This window comes from Narcine bancroftii, chromosome 2, assembly GCF_036971445.1.
Source record: "Narcine bancroftii isolate sNarBan1 chromosome 2, sNarBan1.hap1, whole genome shotgun sequence".
Classification (NCBI taxonomy): domain Eukaryota; kingdom Metazoa; phylum Chordata; class Chondrichthyes; order Torpediniformes; family Narcinidae; genus Narcine; species Narcine bancroftii.
This window is the reverse complement of record NC_091470.1, coordinates 218,501,528-218,518,727: the sequence shown is the minus strand read 5'-3', so window position 1 is coordinate 218,518,727 and position 17,200 is coordinate 218,501,528. Positions and strand designations below refer to the sequence as shown.

At 42.6% G+C, this 17,200-nt stretch overlaps 1 protein-coding gene and 1 long non-coding RNA gene across 8 annotated transcripts in view; one reads left to right on the top strand and one right to left on the bottom strand.

Moving 5' to 3' along the window:
- Positions 1 to 17,200, top strand: part of LOC138755080 (protein ITPRID1-like) — a 110,302-nt gene that overhangs the window by 7,977 nt on the left and 85,125 nt on the right. For 6 of the 7 annotated variants that reach the window (XM_069920303.1, XM_069920302.1, XM_069920306.1 and 3 more), the window contains exon 2: positions 9,711 to 9,881. The exons of the other annotated variant lie outside the window; for it this stretch is intronic. In XM_069920303.1, coding sequence (XP_069776404.1) covers positions 9,828 to 9,881 — 54 coding nt within the window. In that variant the 5' untranslated portion in view covers positions 9,711 to 9,827. The remainder of the gene's footprint in view (positions 1 to 9,710; positions 9,882 to 17,200) is intronic. 7 annotated transcript variants of the gene reach the window in all.
- LOC138755081 (uncharacterized) lies at positions 2,779 to 12,173 on the bottom strand. The gene is made up of 3 exons (XR_011352017.1): positions 12,048 to 12,173; positions 7,544 to 7,663; positions 2,779 to 3,267 (listed from the first exon to the last, which is right to left on the bottom strand). It is a non-coding gene; the product is annotated as an uncharacterized lncRNA (long non-coding RNA).

The following is a 17,200-nucleotide window of genomic DNA, read 5'->3' as shown; positions in this document are numbered from 1 at the left end:
GTGCATTTGCCATGTATCTGCCCAGTCCTTCAATTTATCCAAATCACACTTGAGCTTCCTGACTTCCTATTCCGTGCACACAACCCCTCCTAGCTTAGTGTCATCTGCAAATTTGGAGATATTACATCCAATTCCCTCATCCAGATCATTAATGTAAATTGTGAACAGCTGGGGTCCCAGTACAGATCCCTGTGGCACCCTGTTCTGCTCTGATATAAGATTATGGCCGATCTGGATATAACCTCAACTTGGCAATCACATTGACTATTTATCAACCCTTGATTTAGCAATTTTTAAAAATTAAAACCTCTTCTTTCATCAATCTTTGAACAAGATGGTTCCAAAGACCCTCGGTATTAAATGAGAAAGACTGCAGATGCTGTGCTTATAGCTTAGCACATCAAAGTGCTGGAGAAACACAGCAGGTCCTGCAGTGCTCTTTATGGCAAAGCCATGAGGGGAGGGTCTGTTGGAGGAGCACAAACCGATAGGTCATAGGTGAATATGGTGGTGGGGGGGGGAAATGGGAGAGGACAGAAGAGAAACAAAAACTGGGAAGTGATGGGGGTGCGGAAAGGTTAGCTCTCTGACGGGAGAGGTGGGGAGTTGAAGGAAAGGAGGCCGAGGAATAGGGAACGAGAGCGGGCAGGGGCTTAGAAACTGGAGATGATGATGTTGACACCACCTTGTTGGAGAGTTCCCGGATGTTTCTCCAATTTGCAGGTGACCTCTTCTGGCAGTGCATGAGTCCATGGACAGATTTTTCAGTGAGGGAGCAGGGTGCAGAATTGAAGTGGTTGGAAAGGTACATGGATGGGAGAGGTATGGGAGAATATGGTCTGGGTGCAGGTCAGTGGGGATTGGCAGAATAATAGTTTGGCACAGGCCAAAGGACCTGTTTCTGTGCTGCAATGTTCTATGGTTTTTAGATGAGATTAATCTCAACTTTATTGTCATTGTGCCAAAAAAAAAACACAAAACCAATGGAATACAATTAGCATCCAACCAGGAATTAAAAAAGAAAGTGCTATTAACAAATAACTGCGAGCAAATTAAAACAAGCATGTTTGGCAAGCAAACAGTTTTAAAAGTACCAACGGTACAATGAGAGTGCAGCACCACTCAGCGCTGTGATTTAAGTTTTAGCAGGGTCACGTAGTATTATGTAGATTCTTTGTGTGTTCAGAGGCATGAAATATATCTCAATGCAGGGACAGGTGAAACTATACATTCTGAAAAGTGAACCACAAAGTTAATAAAATATATGCAGAGAGCAAAGTTGTAGCAGGCTCAAAATAAAGCATCCAATATTTGTCACAGGATAATGTATTAGTTAGATATGTGATCCTAATTTGTGGTTTGGTGTGTTTTTCGAGGAAAGCTGAAACTGATTGACTTCGAGCTAGCAGGTGTAAATATTTAAGTAATGCCTCTTGGCATCACATTTCTTTGCAAATATGGTAACACTGAGGGAAGGTAAGGTAACATGGCCAAAAAAAAATTGAGGACTAGCATGCCCTCTCAACTTTGATAAAATGGTTGCAAGGATTTGGATAGCCTTTAATCACACTTACCAGTTAGACAAGCCCTGTGCTCCATGAAGATGCTGCGATTGCAGTAAAAGCTCAAACGCTGGAGGAACACGGCGGGTCTCGTAGCATCCATAGGAGGTAAAGATATATTACCGATGTTTCGGGCCTGAGCCCCTTCCTCAAGGAGCCCTGCCTTGAGAAAAGGATCAGACCCGAAATGTCGGTTATATACCGATTTCCTCCAACATTTCTGTGATTTTATTTCCACGAAGATGCTGCTTAATTCCTATTGTTTGACCCAAGCTTTTGATTAGCTGTGCTAATCTCTTCACGGGGATCTCCGGTTTTGTTTTCAGCTATTCCTGTGACCCGTGGGATGTGCTAGCTTTTGGTTAGCTGCGCTAATCTCTTCACGGGGATCTCCGGTTTTGTTTTCAGCTATTCCTGTGACCCGTGGGATGTGCTAGCTTTTGGTTAGCTGCGCTAATCTCTTCACGGGGATCTCCGGTTTTGTTTTCTGCTATTTCTGTGACCCGTGGGATGTGCTAGCTTTTGGTTAGCTGCGCTAATCTCTTCACGGGGATCTCCGGTTTTGTTTTCTGTTATTCCTGTGACCCGTGGGATGTGCTAGGTTTTAAAGGTGCTATGCAAGGGCAGCTTTGTGTTTTATTAATAACTGTGATGGATGTGCAAGATTAATAGTGATCAATAGTTGTTCACAGTTCCTACCCTCCAAGTACACCACTCAATTGGTGAGGGGGTGGGGTAAGGAGGGGCGTCCATCCCATTCTAACCAGGAAAAGCCATGGTGGGGGGGAAAGAAGGCAGTTATGCGCTGGCCGATGTGACAAACCCATAATCCCCCCCCAAATATAACTTTGATGCCTTTTGTTGTGAGCTTTTGGTTACTGTGTGTAAGTGTAATAAGTTTGGTGTTAAGTGTTCAATATTGGGAGAGGGGGGAAGGAGTGAGGGAGGGGGATATAAAGAAATTCTGAGATGAATTAACAAATATGAAATGTAAATAATGATATTGACAATTATTGGAGATTGAGTGGAAAAACTATAAATAAATATTCACAATTAATGTTATACATACAACACAATGATTAATAAAGTATTGGAACTTTCAGCAAACATTACTGTTCCCTGGGGCACAGCAATGTTCATTGGAAGTGTGATGCGATTGATTGCTCTCAAAGACTTGTGAGGTTTACAAACACACTTTTAATAGTTTACAGTCAATAGCCGGTAGATGCAATAGTCCTTGGGTGAATCTGAGGTAAGGCGGGAAAACCAGGGTTTATATTGGGGTGGATGAGGGTGGAGCCAAGGAGGAGCCAGCCATCTGAACAATACACAGTGAATTCCAGTTCGCTGCAGGAAGTTCCTATGACAGTGGGTGAAGGGATTTTGAATAAACTGCGCAGGCTTTGCAATCCTTGGGTCTCAGATGCACAAGTTTGGGGGCTCTAATGCACCTTGTTTGAGATCAAGAATCCACTGAAAAGATGCGTGTTGTGATCCTCCACGGAAATGCAGTGGTACTGCTAGTAGAGCTTCTGGCACCTGATACCCAGGTTCACTCCTGGCCTCTGGCGCTGTGCGCATGTGGAGCTTGCAAGTTCTTCCCTGGGACTGCTTGGGATTCCTCAGGCTGCTCCAGTTCGCTCCCATAATCCTAAAGATGTGCAGATTGGCTGCTGTAAGTTGTCCCTGTAGGTGAATGTAGAATCTGGGGTAGATGGTGGAACATGGGGAGAATTAAAGAAGGAAAGGTTTTGTCGGATTAGTTAAATTGGATGCTCATTTCCTTGACATGGATTTCTTGGGCTAAAGGGCCTCTTATCATGGTGGGTAGCTCCATTATTCTATAATTCATAAGAGGGTCACGGTTTCAAAGTGCTTTCCCAGTCTCGCTTCCTCAGGTGAAGCCTTTTCTCCAATGGGGTCATCAACTTATTGCAGAGCATGGGAGATCTAAGTTACTATTTAAAAAAAAATCTTGGCCTCTGAAGATGTTACTTGTCTGATGGGTGGAAATAGGGATGGTTCTTGAGGGATTGGCTCTCCTGCCAGACTTCTGCCTCTCCTATGAAGGAAGTGGGCCCTCTCCTCTTTGGCGTGGTGTAAAATGGCCGCTTTTATGACCTTAATCAATTACGAATTTGTTGAGAAGCAGAGCGGACACAAAAGGGTCGAATGGCTGATTCCAAGAAAGCAGCCAACATCATCAAGGACCCCACCTACCTGGTCACAACCTCATTTTACTGTTCCCTCCAGTCAGAAGGTACAGGAATTCGGTCCGACCTTGTATGCTTTTATCCACCAGCTATTTGCCTGAAGAGCCTCCGCGCACTCATAGGGTGTGGCAGCCAGAGCACTGGGCATCATTTGACTTCGCCCCACTCGACCGTCTCACTCCTTGCCTTGGCTTGTGGGTCACGCACCCCCTCCTCCATCTAACTCCCGGCGCGGCAGTGATGGATGCACACCGTTGGTTTGAATTGTTGACCAGATTTCCATGCAGACCAGAAATACCAGCTGTTTGTATTGTCAGTGAAGACTCGCCCTCGACTTGTGATGGGTGACAGGCGGTTCAGGGCAAATGAAAACCATTAGGAAATGTAGAGCATTGGTGGTGGTAGGGTTAAACTGGGTGGCTCTTTTTCTCAACAACTGCTTTCCTAACAATGTATTAGTGTGAGGGAATCCAGAAAGTGCAAAACAAACTACATCAAAGGCATGAAATTAAACTGTATCAAATTTAACAGCAATGGAATGGCCAAAGGCTCCATTACAGTTGGGATATGGGGGATGACAGGTTTTCTTTCGCTACTTTCACATGGTAATTTAATGTTCTTGTGAAGAAAACATAAACGGTTTTGATGAGTGTCTTTTATCATGTTTCTTTGATGAGCGAGCATAGTCCTACACTGGAGGCCCTGATGCCCGACTCTGAACCCTCCCCTTGGCCCGACTCTGAACCCTCCCCTTGGCCTACTGCACACGCACACTGCCAAGGGGAGGGTTCAGTGTTGGGAGCTCCTCTGGGCGCCTGTAGGGAGGCTTTGGAGTCTGGTGTTGGGAGCTCTGGTTGCAATAGGCCAAGGAGAGGGTTCAGAGTTGGCATCAGGAGGTCTGGTGTGCGGTAGGCTGAAGGGAGGGATCAGAGTTGGCGTTGGGTGCTCTGGTGTGTGGTAGGCTGAAGGGAGGGATCAGAGTTGGCGTTGGGTGCTCTGGTGTGTGGTAGGCTGAAGGGAGGGTTCAGAGTTGGCATTGGGAGCTCTGGTGTAGGCCAGCCAAAGGGAGAGTACGGTGTCAGGAATCTGGCATCGGGAATTCTGGTGTAGGCGGAGGGGAGGGTTCGGAGTTTCCTGACACTGACTGTGAACCATCTACTGTCCCCTGTTGGAGCCAGGGCTGAGGAGGTATGTGATTGAGCATGGGCTTCAGCAACTTCTGCTTCCCTCCTACCAGGTGCTCGGTGCCAAGAGTCACACTTTCACTGAAGATGGAGAGGGCACCTGTGGGGATGGTGACAGCTACTCAACACCTTTAACTTTGACAGTTTCGACCTGGGGAATACCACTCACTATTTTCATTCAGAGAATGCTGGCCTTTGTAGTAGGCAGAGGGATTTTTTAAATTGAAATGACGTTGTGTATTTTTTTTTAAGGTCCAGATTATTTTCCAGTATCTCAGTATATCCAACATATTGTCGGATATGACAATTTTCAGGTTTTACTGCAGCAATGACAGGTAGGGAAGGTTTAAGTGTGGTGTGGGATGGTTCTGGGTAAAGGGTTGGTAAGTAAATTTTAACAGGGGTGTGACAGATTATGTTGTGTTTGCATTATATGTTTTTGGGAGATAAATTGGGGCAGGTTTTTTAGTGTAGGTCAGAAAGAAGCTCTTTAAAACAGATCTTATTTAAAATACTGGAGTTCTGATAATGCTAGACATATTGGCCCCAGAGCCTTTGCAAAAGCTTTGGAGAGTGCCCAAGAGACTTCACTAATGGATTATTGTTTACAAAAAGGCAACAAATGAAAGAACTTGTTGGAGCTGCAGACTGCCTGGAGTGGAACTTGCTGTTCTAGAAGGGTCTTGTAGTTTTGCAAACAAAGAGAGTCAAACAGGCCTTTACTCTGTATGTGTGTGAGAGAGAGAGAATTCAGTTCTGTAGTTTTACAGTCAGCAGCAGCAACTGGGACTGGAACAGGACAAGCTGGCAAGCTTGTGGAAAACCCCATTTAGAAGATGGGTTGAGAGTGCTTAGTTCAGCCTCGTCAAAGCCCTTACAGTTCATGCAAGAGGAGAGGACTGGCTGTCTAATGCTTCACTTGAAATAAGTGAAACAAAAAGGAACTTTGTGGTGACCTGAAAGAAAGAGGTTATCATCTGGAGAACCCTGAGGGGGCAAGTTTCATCAGCAAGACATTGAAGTGACTGATTAAAAAGGAATAACAAATCTCTGATAACTGACAAGAACCTTTCTGAGCGGTAACCATTTACTTTTCAAGCACCAAAGTCTGATGAACTTTATAAATGTTAAATTCTGTGCACAGTATAAGAATTGCATGCAACCAGTGAACTTGGAGGAATGAGAACACACATATGTGCGCTTAGAATTAGAAGGGGGTTAAGTTAGTTTAGTTAAGTCCATAGTGATAAGTTAAAGTGTGATTTGGTTCTGTTTTCATGTTTAAAGATAATTAAAAGAAACTTTTGTTTAATTAACCATTTGTCTTGGTGAATATCTATTGGTGCTGGGTTTTGGGGTCCTCTGGGCTTGAAACAGGGAGGTGAGGCGCAATTTCAGTGCTTGCCATAGGCACTGTTTTCTCTAGATACGCCACTGCCCATACTACTCTAACCCAACTGTAAACTACTCCAGGACCACCAGCAGATCCATCCACACAAATGAAATGTCACTTTTATTCTGGCAACTGTGAATATTTATCTATCCATCTTTTTTGATTTATCAGTTATTTTTCTGGCTTGGCATATTGTAATTTAAGGTAAGCCATTGCAGTTGGTACACCTTGCATACCAGATCAGCTGCAGCATGTACATTGTACTCATGTATATGACAATAAACTCATTTCTGAGTACTGTTCTGAGCTAGATGGTGAGACTGAATAGGCTGAGACTGTTTACTCTGCAGCACAAGAGACTGAGGGAGGACATTACAGAGCTTTATAAGATCATAAGATGAAGTAAAAATGCAAAATGCTGGAGAAACTCAACTGGTCACGCAATGTCCTTTATGTAGCAAAGATAAAAATAGATAAGGTGAATAATTGTGGTAGTTTTTCAATATTTGGAGAGTATAAAACAAGAGAGCATAGATTTCAGGTGAGGGGAAAGTTTTAAAGGGGATTAGATGGGCAACTTTTGTTTTGCACGCATGGTGGTGGATGCATGGAGTGAGGTGCCATGGGAAGTTGTACAATGACAATATTTTGAAGACATTTGGACAGGCACAGGGATCAGAAATGTTTGGCGGAATACTGGCCCAATTCAGGCCAATGGGACGAGCCCAGATGGGCAACAAGCCGGTTATGGACAAGATAGGACCCTGTTTCTGTGCTCTACGATTCTGACTCTCGTCCATCTTTCAGCAAAGTTTGCAGTAATACTTCCACAATTAGTTTAATTTTTAATTTAATTTGGGCATTCAGCACGGTAATGGGCCATTTAGACCCATAAATCCATGCTGCCCAATTTACACCCCATTAACCTATTCCTTGTACATTCCTCGGTGGGAGGAAACTGGAGCCCCATGCAGACGTGGGGTGAATGTACAAACTCCTTACAGACAGTGCAGGATTCAAATCTCGTTCTTAATCCCTGGTGCTGTAAAGATGTTGCGCTAACCGCTGCACCAACCTTGTTCTCACTAGTAGTGTAAACTACTGAGACCAGCACTGCTCCCTGTCCATCTTTCACAGACCCACAAGTAATTGGACTTTAAAAAATGTAAAATGCTGGAAATTTTCAGGCACCTTATCTGGAGAGAACCTTTCTTGTGTTCAAGACTTCGAACCACTCTTCAGAATTGGGAAACCCATTTTAAATTGGAGGCATTGCCGCAGGGGGTTTTGGGATGGAGATTGCAGTTGTTGCTGGTGGGGAGTGTAGAAAGAACAGACAAAATATCAATGATAGTGCCTCAAGGAATTAAAGAAAACAAACAACCTGATTTAACAGAATGCTCAATCTGCTTTTCAGAAAATTATTGTACTTTCTACATTCAACCTTCACAAAAAACTATTGCACAATGTTAAGAACAGTGGATTCACACATCTTTGTAATTATGCAATATGATACACACAGCCATGGTGCGCCGATTCAACAATACTATGCTGAGACATGATGCATCTCACGTTTCACTAAAACAGTTGCTGGAACAACAACTAAACATCACAGATACAGATTATATTTATTGTCCTGTAATAAAACAGATATGTAATATTACACGAAATTGTCTTTAGTCTGGACAAAGATTCACCATTAGCATTAGTGTTGCCCAGACCCCCTTACAGCCAGAGAAAGAGAAGCAGAAGACAGTCAATGAGTGTCTCTCGATTCACCTCCAGCATTCCTGCAGCCGTGCTAGACTCCAATTCAGTTCAAACGGTCGGCAACCCAAGCTCAGATCCGAACCTCCAACACGATGAGGAAGCATTCAGGAGCCCACCTCACCCCCAGCATCCTCTTGAATCCCAGTCCCGATACCTGGTTCTCATGACCCTGTCTCCAGCTGCCCGCAGCCGGGTGTGAGTCCTTTGTCCTCAAGTTGCCAGCAGCCTGTGTGTGTCTCTCACCTGCAAGTCGCCAACAGTGCAGGTCTTTGGAACATTGAAATATGCTTAATTTTTTTTTCCCCCAACGCCTGACATTCATGCAATATAAATTAGTCATTTTGCTTATTTTGCCTTAATCTTTGAAGAGGTGAGATCTATTTGAAAAGCCTTGACTTAGTACTGCCTGCTGAGTTGAAATGGATTGATTAAAGAAAGAATTTTTTAATAAAGCTGCTTGAAAATTGATAAAATTGCCTTGTGAACTGATTCTATGGAGATAATGCTCCTTCCATAAAATATGTCAAATATAAGAGTACAATCAATGACAAATGTGACATGATTAGAATGTCACTTTTTTTATAATATTGGCTTAAAAGATCAATTCATGTTTATCATCCAATTCTACAAGTACAACCTGATGAATCAAAGTTCTTTGGTGCAAAAAATATGCAGACACCCAAATGAACATATGCAATACGTATATACATTTTTAAAATAAATAAATATTGTTAAATAAATAGTTGAGTCTCGGCGGGTTTGAATGAGCAGATCATTCAGTCATTCAGCAGTCTCACTACCTGTGGGAAGAAGCTGTTTCTCAGCCTGGTGGTACTGGCTCTGATATGCCTGCATCTCTTTCCAGATGAGAATAGCTGGAAGATGCTAAGTGTGGGGAGATGGGGTCCCTCAATAATTTTGTGAGCACTCTTTAGACAACGATTCTGATGGATGGTGGGGGGTTTGGGGGTGTTAGCGGGATGGAGACCCTAGTGATCTTTTCTGTCGTTATTATGGTTCTGTGGTTTCACCACACTGTGATGCAGCTGATGTCGAGCTCCTGTAGAAAGTGGACAGGATGGTGGGTGATATCCTTGCCCACCTCAGTCTTCTCAGGAAGTGCAGTCGTTGCACCCTCCTGACAAGTGAAGAGATGTGTGTCCAGGATAAGTCCAGGATTAAGTGGACTCCGAAGAATTTGGCTCTCTCCACTAGCCTAGTGAAAGGTGGTCATTCCTGGTCTTCATGAAGTCCACCATCTCTTTTGTCTTGTGCACATTAAGACTTCAGTTGTTATTCTGTCACTATTTTGAGATTTTCCACTGCTTCTCTGTAGTGCAACTGATCATTGTTGGTGATGAGGCCAACTACTTCATGTCATCTGCAAACTTGACTCTGTTAGAGCTGGAAATATGTTCGACTCGTGGGTCAGTCGCGTGAACAGGAGTGGGCTGAGCACACACTGGAACAACATTGAATGCTTAACATTCTGCTGCCAACCCGAACAGACATTAGTCTTTCTGATAGGAAGTCCAGAATCCAGATATAAAGAGAAAATAAATTACACCATTTGTATTCTGCTTTGCAGGTGGTGTATTCAAAGATTCCTGTATGACTGGAAAATTGCAAGTTATCACCAACCTAAACGAGCCTGAAAGAGCAAATTAAAAATCGGCATGAACGGTGACGATAGTTATGGATAGAAATGCATCAGGAGAGGCAAAAAATCATCCCCTTCCCGTTCACAATGCAAAAAATTGTAAGAATTTGTGTGTAAGGATTAACAATGAAGATACAAAATGTTGGTAATAATTAAGGGCACAATAATGACCTACACTACTTAAAATGAAGCAATTAACTAAGCTACAGCTATTAAGTAGTGTCGTTGTACTGAGATGTAATATTTCTAGAATTAATATGAATGCTTTGCCATAGAAAATCTATTATCAAGAAAACATGGTATTTAAATGAAGATCAGTGTGATTACAGAAAATAATTGTCATTTGTCCAATATTCCATAAGTTTAATTTGTTCAATTCTAAAAATCAAGCTCTGGTGAGATTCTCTTGGAGTACAGCAAGCAGTTTTGGGCTCCTCATTTAAGAAAGGATGCGCTGACATTGGAGAGGGTTCAGAGAAGGTTCACAAGGATGATTCCAGTCCTGTACTTGTCAGAATTTAGGAGATGAAGGGGAACCTCTTTAAAACATGTGTTGAAAGGCATTGACAGAGTAGATGTAGAAAGGTTGTTTCCCATGGTGGGACAAGAAGGCACAACTTTAGGATTGAAGTGTGTCCACTTAGAGCAGAAATGCGGAGGAATTCCTTCAACCAAAGGGTGTTAAATCTGTGGAACTTGTTGACACAGGTGACTGTAGAGGCCAGGACATTAGGTACATTTAAGGCAGAGATTGATAGGTTCTTGATTAGCCAGGGCATCAAAGATTATGGGGAGAAGGCCGGGCAGTGGGGCTGAGTGGGAAAATGGATTGGCTTATGATTAAATGGTGGGGCAGACTCGATGGGCTCTAGTCTTTTTCTGCTCCTATGTCTGATAGTCCTGTGTTATGGTCTAAAATATTAAATTTGAGATCTTTTATGGTCTCTTTTCCACCCACTAATTTTCTAAAAGCAATTTGGAATAAATACAGAGATATTGAACAGTTGCAAATGTATTCCATTCTCTTTGCTTCCAAATAATTACCACTGGTCCCAAAGGAGCTGGTACATTTCAAATTTGTTTCAGTGGCAGTTGGAATGGTTTGAGGTTCCATCCTGTTTTGAATTACAAGTGCAGTGGCAATTATCGTTTCAGGGTTTTGGAGTAGAAGGATAAAGTTTCAGCTGAAAGAGACAACTCTGGAATGCATAACTTTTTTGTTAATAAGAGTTTGTTCCCCCGAACCCAGGCTTGGGGAAAGATTGAGCGCAGAACATTGATGCATGGCTGCCTGTTTTTGAAATGGAGAGTGGGTGTGTAATAGTTGCTGGGTCCGATGGTTTTAGATTAGATACTTTATGTACAAGGGGTTTGCTTCCTATGGTGGTGAGGAAGCAAACCCCTTGTACATAAAGTATCTAATCTAAAACCATCGGACCCAGCAACTATTACACACCCACTCTCCATTTCAAAAAACATTTTGTTAAGGAAGAAAAACAACATTCCAGAGGTACCTGCGTGGAAGATCTCTTCAGTGGAGCAAATGTCGGAGACTGAAGAATTGCAGGTCATGGAGTCGTACAGCATATGAGCAGGCCCTTCTGTCCATTACATCTATACTGTCACACCCATCAAAATGAATCCCTCATGCATGTTAATTCTATATATCCCTTTCTGAACTGTCCATTCAAGTACCTGCCCGGATCCCTCTCAAAAGTTATTATTCCTTCCTCCACCACCATCTCCGGCAAGTCATTCCAGATACTGACTGTGCTTTGTGTGAATATCTTATCCTGCAGATGCTCTTTAAACCTCTTCCTTCTTTCACTTTAAATCTGTGCCCTACCATGGGAAACAATCTGCCCCTCTCATCATTTTAGATACCATACGATGCAAGAGCAGAATTAGACCATTTGGCCCATGAGTTAAAATATTGGCTGATGTATTTTTTCTCTAAACCCCAATCTCCTGCCTTTTCCCCGTCACCTTTGACACCCTTGCTAATCAAGAACCAATCAACATCCACTTTAAATCTACCCAATGACCTGGCCTCCACAGCCGTCTTTGGCAGTGAATTCCACAGATACACCACTCTCCAGCCGGACAAACTTTTCCTCATCTAAAGGGATATCCTTTTGTTCTGAGGCTGTGCCCTCTGGTCTTGGATATTTCCACTAATGGAAACATCTTTCCGCATGCACTCTGTCCAGCCCTTTATAACTCTATCATCCACACTGTCCAACCTTTTATCCAACTCTCGGCTACCTTAGTTCCAGGGAAAAACGAAGCCAGCCTACTTGTAACTGAAGACACCTGTGTAGTGCGTCGAATGACGCAAAAGACTTGTTGACTCAAACCAAAGCTTTTATTAACAACTGGTACATCAAGGTCGACCAGTCCAGACTGACCTGGGTCTGGTTAGGAGCAGCCCTTTATGACCTGCCAGTAGGTGTGGCCATGGCTCTCAGCCAATCACTATCGCTATATGTAAATATATACAAATATATACAGTGGTGATAGGATCCCATACTATCATAACCTGATCCAGGCAATATCCTTGAGAAACCTTTCTGCACTCTAACTCAGTCATATCTTGAAGTGTAGAACTGCACACATGCTCTGTGTGACCTAATCAATGTTATTTTAAATAATTTTTTTATTTATCACTTCACGGTAAACATATCAATAAAAATATATACAAATATTCATCATTAAAAATATACAGTGACATTTTCATTTTCCCCCTTCCTCCCACCCTCCCTACCCCCATAATGTAAAATATAAAAGAAGAAAAATAAATAATAAACCATAAAAAAAAGCACAAAAGAAAGAAGAAAATTAAATCATGTTGTCCAAAATTCCATATTTAAATATTGTCATGCTTGTATCTTATCAGTTTAAGAGATTTTATTTATCAGTTTAAGAGATGGAGGTCTGAAATTGGTGGTTCCTAATATATTCTATGTATGGTTCCCAAATTTGTTTGACCTAATCAATGTTTACAACTAACGTTATGTCCCATCTTCTATACTCAGTGCTTTGGTTGATGAAGGCAACTTTGCCAAGTACCCTTTTCATCACCATGTCTGGCTGCGTTGCCATATCCAGGGAGCTATGTACATAGCTCAGATCTCTCAGTTCAACTACACACCAGGATCCTGTCACTCTCTGTGTAAGTCCTGCCTGGGTTTAATTTTCCCAAAGTGCTTCACTTTGCACTTGTCCAAGTTAAATTCCATCTCTTTTTCTTTGCCCACTTTCCCAATTGATGGAGATCTTGTAATCTCGGACAACCATCTTTACTGTCCACTTATGCCACCATTTTGGAATCAGCTACGCCATTCCTAATCTTGACGCTTCTATTCTCATCCATATCTTTCATATCAGTGAAAAATGGAGACCCATCACCGATCTTTGTGTCACAATCTCTCCAGTCTGAAAAGCCACCCTACACTTTCAGCATTCATCTCTTACCGCGTTAATTTTACTTTGGATTAGCCTACCAAGTCAAAGTCCTCACTAAAGATTAGTGCAACCATATTACAGTGCCAGCGACCGGGGTTCGAATCTGGCGCTGTCTGTGACCTGCGTGGGTTTCCTCTGGGCGCTCTCCAAAGACGTAAGGGGTTTGTAGGTTAATTGGTATTTTTTGAGCGGCAGGGGATGTGATAGTACAGACCTATCACCAATGTATATAGTTACAGTATCTAGAGTGTAATGACTGTGCTTACAGTGATTGGCTGAGAGCTTAGCCACGCCTACCGTCTGGGCCTTAAAGGATTGTGTCCCTAGCCAGGTCGGATCATTCCGGACTGGTCGGCCACCTGTGAAGAGCTCCTGTCTTTTGCTAATAAAAGCCTTGGTTTGGATCAACAAGTCTTTGGTTCTTTCGACGAGCTCTACAGGGGACTCGTGGTCTGGAAAGGTCTTTTCCCGTCCTGTATCTCTAAATTAAAATTCTATATTGGCTTTATCTGCCACCCTGGGTAATGAGTAGATGGAACCAATTGGAGTGGGGAGGGGATGGTGGGCAGTTGGAGCCACACCCCACCTGCACACCTATCCACCAGGATTTCTTCTTCCTTTGCCTATCTTTTCATCCGGTTTCACCTGCTCATCATCCCTCCCTTATCTGATTCTGTCACCTTCCAACCTCTGTCTCAACGTTACCCCTTCCCTCTCCCCATGTAAAATCATCTGCCCATCATCATGGACCCATCACCTATGAGCCTCCCCCTCCCCATCATGTCTTTGTACTGCCTATCATTCTCCTCAGTCACAATGCAGGGCCTCAAACCAAAAAAAAGTAATCCATCCCTTTGCCGCCACTGTCGCTACTTTTTCTGCTGAGTTCATCCAGCAGTTCATTCTGTCTTCCTGATTCCAGCGTCTGTTGCCTCTATCAGTCCTCGCCTTTCTGAAGGCAAGAAATCCTGTCTCTCAGATTCCCTTTCGACTATTGTCCACCACTGATAGAATGCTCATGCTCCTGTGGTTTTCCCAGCTCATCTTTGTTGCCCTTCTTAAATGTAGGTTCAACGTTACCTATTATTCAGTCTTCTGGTACCTAAACTGTGGTGACAAAGTTAGAAAAGTCTCTGTCAGGGCCCATATCATCCGACGATCCACCTCTCACACCTGTGGATTTATCCCCCTTGATGCATTTCAAGACCTCTAACACCTTTTTCATAAAGATTTTCCCCAGAATGTTATTGTTCCCTCCCTGACTGAAGCAGATTTCACTTCTTTCTCCATGGTGAATACAGCCAAGAAGGATTTACTTTCGGCTTCTTGTGGCTCAACACGTAGAATGCAGCCTGATTCTTAAGAGGAAATGTTCTCTCATGAGCTGCCCTCCTAATTCTTAATATATCAGTAGGTAATTTTCAGATTTCCTTTTATCTTATCTGTCAGTGGTATCTCATGGCTTATTATGTCTTCCTAATTTCCTTCCTGTTTAGATCTAGGTACTTATCCTTCACGAGTGGCTCACTTGATCCCAGATGCTTATACCTAATGAAGCTTGACTCCATTTTTTGCTTGACCAGTCCCTCAATATCCCTTGACCATCCCTAATTTTTACCAGTCTTGTCTTTCATTCCAATAGGAGCGTGCTAGTTGTGAACTCCTCTAATCTCATTTTTTAAAGCATCCCCATTGTCAAATATCTCTTTACCTTCAAACATCTTCTCCGATCAACTGTCTGATATTGTCAACATTAGCCTACTTCCAATTTAGGACTTGCAAAGCAGTCATTTTTTTTCTTCCATGAGTTTCTAGAAACCGATAAAATTGTGGACATGATTCCAAAACACTTTTCCACTGATACGTCAACCACTTGCCCCACCTCATTTCTTTGAGAGGAAATTAAGTCTAGCCTCTTCTCTCATGGAGTAATTCACTCAATACTTTAGAAAACATTCCTTGACACACTTACAGTAAGTTCTGTCCCACCTAATCCCTTAGCACTAAGACAGTCCCAGTCAAAGATGATATCAAAATAATTGTGGGAGATTTTAATATGGTAGTGAATTGGGAAGGATAGGAATTTACTAAATCACAGGAGAGTGAGTTTGTGGAAAACCTAAGAGATGGATTTTTTGAACAGCTTGTTGAAGCCCACCAGGGGATCCACAGTTCTCGATTGGGTTTCGTGCAATGAACCTGAGATCGTTAGGGTGTTAACGGTCTCAGAACCTCTTGGAAGCAGTGACCATAACATGGTCAAATTCAATTTCAAATTTGGAAAGGAAAAAATGTTATCGGATGTATCCATTTTTCAGCTGAATAAAGGAAATTATAGTGGTATGAGGAAAGATCTGGCTCAGGTCGACTGGAAAAACAAACTAGTCAGAGGAACAGAGCAGGATTGGAAGATATTTTTGCAAATAATAAAAGGCCTGCAGGATAGATATATTCCTAGAAAAAGGAAAGCAGTCAAAGGAAAGATGGCACCAATGTGGCTAACAAAAGAAGTTAAGGCCAAGATAAAAGCTAAGGGGAGGGCATTTAAGGAAGCTAAAGCTAGTGGGAAATCATAGGACTGGGATTCCTTTAGAAACTTACAGAAAGAAATAAAGAGTCAAAAGGAAAGATGAATTATGAAAGGAGATTGGCAAACAATATAAAAAAATACTGAGTTTTTAAGATAAAGAATAAAAGAGAGACACGTGTTGATATAGGATGCAAGGGAAATTATGATGGGTTACAAAGAAATGGCAGAAGAATTAAATCAATATATTACCTCTGGCTGATAGGCAGGAAGCAAAGAGTTGAAATTAAGGGATCCTATTCAGGATGGCTCCATGTAACAACCGATGTTCCACAGAGGTCGATCTTGGGGCCGCTGTTGGTTACAATTTATATTAACAATTTGAATTGTGGAATGAATGGTTTTGTGGCCAAATTTGTGGATGACACCAAGATAGGTGGTGGAGCAGGAACTGTTGAAGAAACTGTAAAATTGGGAGAATGGGCAAATGTAGAATGTAGAAGACATTAGTAATATCCCTGACAGACAGAGGCTTCAGGGAGTAGAGTTGGATACAGTTAAGATTACTAGAGAAATTGTGCTAGGTAAATTGATTGGATTAAAGACAGATAAATCTCCCAGACCGTTCGAGGTATACCCGGGAGTTTTGAAAGAGGTGGCTTTGGAGATTGTAGATCCGTTGGTGGCAATCTTCCAGAAATCAATCATCTCTGACATGGTTCCAGGAGATTGGAAGGTTGCAAATATGGTTCCACTGTTTAAGAAAGGTGGGAAACAGAAAAAAGGAAACTATAAGCTGATTAGTCTGATGTTGGTGGTTGGGAAGATATTAGTCAATCCTCAAGGATGAAGTTATGAAATACCAGGAAATGCATGACGGGATTGGTCCTAGTCAGCATGGTTTTTTAAAGGGTTGATCATGCCTGACTAACTTATTAAAGAAGGTCGTCAAGCGCTGAAGAGCTGGCTCTGAATGGGCAACTAAAGCGGCATCGTCTGCAAAGAGTAGTTCACGGACAAGTTTCTCTTGTGTCTTGGTGTGAGCTTGCAGGCGCCTCAGATTGAAGAGACTGCCATCCGTGCGGTACCGGATGTAAACAGGCCAAAATGTTTGGCCTGGAAGTCAGCCTGAAGAAAACTGAGGTCCTCCATCAGCCAGCTCCCCACCTTGACTACCAGCCCCCCCACATCTCCATCGGGCACACAAAACTCAAAACGGTCAACCAGTTTACCTATCTCAGCTGCACCATTTCATCAGATGCAAGGATCGACAATGAGATAGACAACAGACTCGCCAAGGCAAATAGCGCCTTTGGAAGACTACACAAAAGAGTCTGGAAAAACAACCAACTGAAAAACCTCACAAAGATAAGCGTATACAGAGCCGTTGTCATACCCACACTCCTGTTCGGCTCCGAATCATGGG